General features: G+C 39.0%; 1 protein-coding gene across 1 annotated transcript; it reads left to right on the top strand.

Moving 5' to 3' along the window:
• Positions 1-294: 294 nt before the first annotated feature.
• On the top strand, positions 295-6,341 carry LOC113343715 (nucleolin-like). Its single transcript, XM_026587846.1, has 2 exons — positions 295-542; positions 5,972-6,341. The coding sequence occupies exons 1-2, from the start codon at positions 295-297 to the stop codon at positions 6,339-6,341; spliced, it is 618 nt and encodes a 205-aa protein (XP_026443631.1).
• Positions 6,342-7,206: the final 865 nt, after the last annotated feature.

Raw genomic sequence — 7,206 nt, forward strand, 5'->3', positions numbered from 1 at the left:
ATCATCGGATTCAAGAGCAAACTCGTCAGAGAGAGGCAGAAGAGGCTGTTCAAGAGCGGAAGAAAAGGAGATTTGAAGCTCTCTACAATGCATGGATACCCAAGTTCTTATAATGGCAAGAACGTAAGGATGAGGAAAAGGCTGAGAAGCAAGCCAAGACCCCAAAGTTTGGCAGTTCAACAGAAAGTGATTCCGAGGCCTCAGAAGGGTATGAGTATGAAGTGGAGGAAGTGGATACCAGTGACCTAGATTCGGATGCTGCGGAGGACAAGCAAAGGATGAATTCTTATCATAATGAGAAGGCGATTTGAATATGAACTTGCCAATCCCAAGATTTTTGCTCGCACCATGAGTGAGGGTGAACCTGTTGCAGTGAAGGTGAGCCGTCGAATCGCTGATTTCGATGATGAGTCAAGTGAGGAAGAAACGGAAGAAGGGGATGAGGGTAGTGATGATGAATCATCATCCAGTGGGACTTCTCCTGCACCATCTGATAGCGAGGACTATGATGAAGAGGGTCTGGATACTGATGAGGATGAACGGTAGTAAGCTCATCAGAGTTACCAGGAAAGGCTAGATTTTCAGGCATTGCATAAATCCTGAAAACGATCAACAAGTTTTTTGCAAAACAACTTTTCTGGTAATTTTCCTTCCTTCTACTCTTCCTGATGTTGGTGCGAAAGATGGTAAGTTTCTTTGTATTTTGAAAGTTGATGCGGACGGTTTTGGATTTCCTTTTATTTTGATTTTGTGAGCAAGTAGTAAGATACAGGGAATTTTCTTGTGTTTGGATTGTAAAGTTGAAAGGGGTAGTCGTTGTTTCAAGTTTGTAGTAATGGTTTGTAATGAAAGGGGTTTGGGTTATGGCCTTTTGGTGAAGGTATTTTGAGAATATGTAATGGTAGTTGTAATGGTAGTTTAAAGCTTTGATCTTTTGAGGGTTTGATAGTTGTGTGAACTTGTGGTGCTGATGCGGAAATTGAAAAAACTTGATATAATGCTCAATGAGGTGATAAATTTTAAAGGAATGTTTGTAGTATTGGACTTGTTTTTCTTATTGTCTTCTTGTTTTTGTAAATGTACAAACAAGCAATGTTCTTGGTGAATGATTCTAAAATTCCAATGATTGTTAAGTAGAGATGGGTAGGAATGACTGAATTAATGAATCAATAGGGCTTTTAAAATGCTGTTTAAGATGGTGGGTATCACTTCAGATTATAAAATGCTATTGGAGTAAGATTAATTCAAAGACTATTTTAGGCCCAATTCCAAAAAAAAATCTATGTGCAAGCCTAGTACTATTACTACTAATCCTAGCATGACAGAATATTAATTCAATAATCAGTATAGCCAAATCCAAACTCATCCAACATTGTCAAAACCCATCTGCATACAAAACCCCACCATGATTTAAGAATCAATTTTTTTTCAACAATCCATACATTCATTCTCTAGTTAACAGAAAAATCCAAAAAACTACATTCTATCACCTGACTTGTCGCTTAGTCCTTGGAAATGGTTGCTCAGATGCAGTCGTTTGAGAAGTAGGGACTGCTTTCGGTGCTGGTGGTTTCCTTGTAGTTCTACCCTTAATGTCGTCCCGATAGTAATCATACCTGGATGTCCTTTGCAGGTCAAGTTTATCTACCTTTGGCAATTTATACTCATTCCGACAAATAACTGCCGTACTGAATTCCTCGTCGACTTCATCACCAGCATATTTCCAGATTTGGGTAGGTGCACCTAACACAATAGACTTTCTTTTATTTTCCTGGTCTGGCACATAAAATACATGTTTAGTTTGGGAGGCTACAACGAAAGGATCATCCTGGAGTCCCAACTTATCAAGCTCAACCAAAATGTAGCCAAGTTTTTCTTTTGAGACCCCTGCTTTGGTAACCCATTTACACCTGAAAAGTGACACTTTCAGCGAATGATATGTCAGCACCCATATCTCTTGTAAAACACCATAATAATCCGCCAGATTAAGGGTAATACCCGCTTGTCTAATGTGCGTGTCAGTTGTCTCTACGTAAACCCCGCTATTCTGGTTAACGGAACCATCATGAGGTTTTGTGTGAAACAGGTATCCATTGATGTGATATGCTTCGTCTGTCTCTACTTGTGCATTCAGTGGGATTGATATCCACCTTAAGTCCTGATTGAAGTTTTCCCTAGAGTCTGCCCACTCACTGTCAACCTGAAATACATTATAAGGATTAGCCTCCGTCTCAACGCAAAAGTTACATAGCAAGAGTGACATTTTTTGCAAACTCTTACCACTTTTTGTAACCATTTGGCGAACTCTTCACGATGTTTTTGATCTAGCTGTCTATCACTCATACCAAGATATTTATCCTTAAAAAAATTCTGGTGTCGGCTGGACAATACAATGATTAATGTTATTATCTTTACAGAAATTCAGACACATAATCAAAAACTAAATAAAAAATGAGGTTATCTGGTTAGATCTAGTTATACTTACTCAACGTAAGGAGCAACTTCAGGAGAATTCCGCAATACATAGAAATGCGCTTTATCAAACAGATCCTTATCAACACGAGGAAACTTAGGATTTGACATTGGTTTTCCCCTGAAAGAATAAGAATATTCGCCAGTGTCAGATGTGTTGAGTTTGTCTGGTGGAATTCCGACTGTATCATTCATGCTTTGTTGGTGCTCACTAATAACCTCAATTGTCTCTTCCGCAAGGTTCCCTTCAGAAATGCTTCCTCCAGGTCTGTTTCTTTTTCGCACATGCCCTTTTATGACCTTCATGCACCTTTCAAACGGATACATCCATCGAAAGAATACAAGACCACAAATTTTCACTTCCCTGGTAAGATGCACAGTTAAATGAACCATGATGTTGAAAAAGGATGGAGGAAAGTATTTATCGATCAAGCACAACGTTCACAACGAGATCCGACTGCAATTTTTCTAGCTCTGCCACCTTGATTTCTTTGCTAGATATTGCCCTGAAAAAGAAACAAAACTTGATAATAGCATATCTTGTTGGATGCGGCATAATTGATTTAATCGCAATGGGCAAAAAATGTTGCATTAGTATGTGATAATCATGCGATTTTAGTCCGATAAGCTTTCGATCTTTTCGATTCACCAGTGTTGAAAAGTTTGAACAATACCCTTGTGGAACCTTTATCTCGGATAATGTTGCACATAACTTGTCCTTTTCCTCCGGGATAAATGAGTGACATGCTACCTTTAGTATATATCCCCCTTTGCCATTTTCCTGAGGTTGCAAATCGTCTCTAAAACCCATCTCCTTCAGGTCCATTCGAGCAGCAAGGTGGTCTTTCGACTTAAATTCATTGTTCAACAATGTTCCAACGATACTCTCGCATACATTCTTTTCGACGTGCATGAAATATATGCAATGGTGGACAACATGATACCGCCAGTAGGGGAGGATCCGGAACCATATATTGAACTTTTTCCAGTAGCGCCTTTCGGTCTCCTTCTCCTTCCCCTTTTTTGGGTCGATGGTCTTTTCGATTCTCTTCATCTTTCCACCTCTTCCAGGGTTATCCTGCACGAATTCCACCACAATGTTCTTCAGTCCCTTTCCCCATTTATTCTTTATAATCTTTACCTCATTGTATATTTGTGACAGGGTCATAAGTTCCGAAGCCTTTTCATTTTCTTCTTTTTCGTTGAACCCCTTCTGACGTCTGAATGGATGATCGTATGGTAGGTATCTTCTATGCCCGGTATAAACCTCTTTTCTACAATGTTTTAGCCTGACATAGTAAGTATTTCTCCCACACACCTTACAGGCGTCTCGTCCCTGGTAGGGGAAATCACACAGTGTACCGAGAGCAGGGTAATCATTTATTGTCCATAAAACAACCGCACGTAGAGTAAACATCTCCTGTTTCAGCGCATCAAAACATTGGACTCCCTCAAACAATTCCTTGAAATCCTCGACAAACGGTTGTAACATAACATCAATGTCCTTACAAGGCCCCCCATCGATAATTAATGACAGCATGGTGAACTTTCTCTTCATACACAACTCTAGCGGAAGGTTGTAAATCACTGTCAGAATTGGCCACACACTGTGCTGTTTTTGCATGCCTTTGTTTACGTCAAACCCGTCAGCCGAAATTCCTAGCCGCGGATTTCGAGGATCATCACGAATTACGGGATATCTTTCATCTATATTTTTCTATGCTGGTGAGTCCGTCGGATGACGTAAAACACCCTCTTATTTATTTCTGGTGTCGTGCCACAATAAATATTCGACAATTCTCTTTGATTGAAACAGCCTTTTCAGTCTTGGGATAATTGGGAAATACCACAAGACTTTTGCCGGAATTTTTCATAAACCTCGTGGGTGGTGTCGTCAACTTTCCATCTTGATTCCCCACAGGTGGGACACTTGATGTGATCCTCGTAATCCTTCCTATAGAGAATGCAATCATTGATGCATACATGTATCTTTTCGTAACCTGAACCCAAATCTCTCATCACCTTTTTAACTTCATATGTACTTTTCATCATCTCATTTTCTGTAGGGAGCATGGATTTTAACAGCGATATAAGTTCATTAAATAACTTGTCGGAAGATTCGTGCTTGCTCTTCAGGTTAAACAGTTCACACATTGCAGATATCTTTGTAAAATCGGCACATCCTTCGTATAGGGGTTTCCCAGCATCTTCGAGTATCCGTTGCATCTTCTTAGAATCCTTTGAAAAGTTGTCTCCTAATAAAGCACTAACCATTTCTCTAGTCTCTGCAGCATGTGTTGGTTCATCAGAGTGCGGACCGTCGCTGCCATTACCATCCAGAAGTGTCCACCTTGATGACTCATGTCCTTCTCCGTGCTTAGTCCATACCGCATAATTTTGAATGAATCCAGAAGAAAATAAATGATACTTAACTTTACTTGCCTTGTGCACGTAGATGTTGAGACATTTCACACATGGACATAGAAACTTAACTTTGCCCTTGTGGTATGGTTTCCGTTTCCCATTCGTAATATCCTGTTGGTATGTATGCGTAGAAAACTTTATAAATGCATCGACTCCGTCTTGATAACGCGGTTTGGTTCTATCGGTATACATCCAAGATTTATCCATTACTCTATGATCCATTATGAATTCTCAGATACCTGGACGGAGAAAAAACTGGTGAACATCTTGTGAAAATGCTATTGTGGTCCGAATAAAACTACGAAATATCATTGCAAAGAGTAATACGTACACAAAGAGTAATCACAAATCATAATGTGAGTTCAGTTGTCATATATGAATCATACAAGTAATCAGAGGTTAGCTACCTACATACAGTTGCATGTGAAGACAATATTTACCCTACTATGACCATTAGAGTTACAATCTCAGTTAACAAAGCAGTACTGAAAAGAATTACTTACACGGTTGATCCGATTATTCCGCAAAGCAAAACTAACAGGGGAATATATGGTTTATCCAGGAGATGAATCAGATGATCAAAGTAAACCACTTGTTTAGTTTTCTATGGGGAGGTTAGAAGATTTAAGAGTATAAATATGAAATGATTTAAGACGAGAGAGATGAACACAGAGGGTAAATGGAAATTTGGCAATATTTTTACTAATAAATAATTTGGCAAAATATTTAAGTGTATATCATAAATAATTTGGTAAAATAGGAAAGTAAAGATCCTTCAATTTGCATGTTGCACGTTCTATGCTAAGAATTTTCTCAGTCAAATCTTGTTATCCTGCTGCATAGTTTTCTGCTTTGACGGCTTTAAAATACCGGAGTGCGATGCCACTAAAAAGCGGAGTACGTTTTGCTGCAATTGTTATAACGGTACTAAAGTAAAAAACTAACTTTGTAAAAAGTGGAATACATGTGGGTACAGTTGAAAAATAAAATCGTAAGAACTGGAAGAAGCTATGGCCCCAATTAGAATTAAGTGAACTAAAACACATTACTCTAATAATTGTGTGTTCTATCCAAGATGTGCAAGGAAGAAGAGAGAAAGGCTAGAGATATATGAACGTCGTTGGATTAAGACAAGATGTGCAAGGAAGAAGAGAGAAAGGCTAGAGAGATATGAACGTCGTTGGATTAAGACAAGAAGTGCCACAGAAAGTGAAAGTGATGAGGAAGGTGGAGAAGCAGAAAAATGTGATGAGGATGATAACAGCAGTGAGGGATCTAATGATCCAGAAAAAGAGCCTAGAGAGAGACAAAGGCAGGAGAGAGATGATGCAGAAATGTATCTACTCTATTTGGCAGAGAAAGCTCAACCCAGGATATTTGCTCGTACCATGTCTGAACCCCTGAACGTGGATTCAGACGGTGAGGAGATACCAGGGAGGATGTAGATGGCAATCCTATTGCAGCAGAGGTTCAACAAGAAGAAAATGAAGGATCAGAATATGGTGAAGATGATGAGGATGGAGGTTATGGTCATGTAGCTTCTACCAGCACTGATAGCGGCGTAGACTTCTCTTATGAAGAAGAGGTCTTTAACACCGACGATGACGATGATCAGTGGTGATCATCTGAAGAGTATTGGGAAAATATTTTGAGGAAGACTTAGGAGGATTGCATTCCTTGAAGTCTTCAGATCATCTTTGTGAAAATTCACAAAGATTTTCCTAATGCTTGTAGTTGCTGGTGCTGTTGGAACTGAAGGAGAGGTCTAGTCCTCTGTAATACATGATACATCTTCTAATGCATGGTAAGTGTTTTTTTTTGGGGGTTTTATTTCGGCACAAGGTTTGATCTTGTAAAAGTGTTGTTTTGGTGTTGACAAAGATCAAACTCGGTAGTAGTAGTGGTAGGTATTTTTCTGGTACTTGTTATGGAGGTTATGGGAATTTTTCTTATCGGACGGCATCGGAGTTGGTTGTTCAGGTGTAAGTCGAACTGGAATTGGTAGTGTGTCTAGTTCTTTTTCTTATGGTTTGATTGTAAATGGAACTACTTAGTAATTAGTGGTCTGATCTGTAATGGTGATGGTGTTTGTAAATGTGGTTAATGAAACTGCAATTGTCTTTTTTTCGGTTTCTTTTTGTGATTTCAACCGTGGTATGTTGAAACAAAATAAACATTATTCTCTATCCAGTCTAATTCACTTGATGGAGAGGCATATACACACCTAGTCTGAATCTACAATCTGAGATGTTCATAATCACCAAAAGATGTTCATAATCTTAAATCACCTACAGTATGAATCTACAATCT

The sequence above is a fragment of the Papaver somniferum genome, unplaced genomic scaffold, assembly GCF_003573695.1.
Source record: "Papaver somniferum cultivar HN1 unplaced genomic scaffold, ASM357369v1 unplaced-scaffold_65, whole genome shotgun sequence".
In the NCBI taxonomy this organism is placed as follows: domain Eukaryota; kingdom Viridiplantae; phylum Streptophyta; class Magnoliopsida; order Ranunculales; family Papaveraceae; genus Papaver; species Papaver somniferum.

Excerpts from the sequence above, each read along its gene's own strand:
- LOC113343715 (XM_026587846.1), top strand. The coding sequence starts at position 295 with ATGAGAAGGCGATTTGAATATGAACTTGCCAATCCCAAGATTTTTGCT. Across the intron at positions 543-5,971 it reads GATACTGATGAGGATGAACG|ATGTGCAAGGAAGAAGAGAG; the intron begins GTAGTAAGCTCA and ends GTTCTATCCAAG.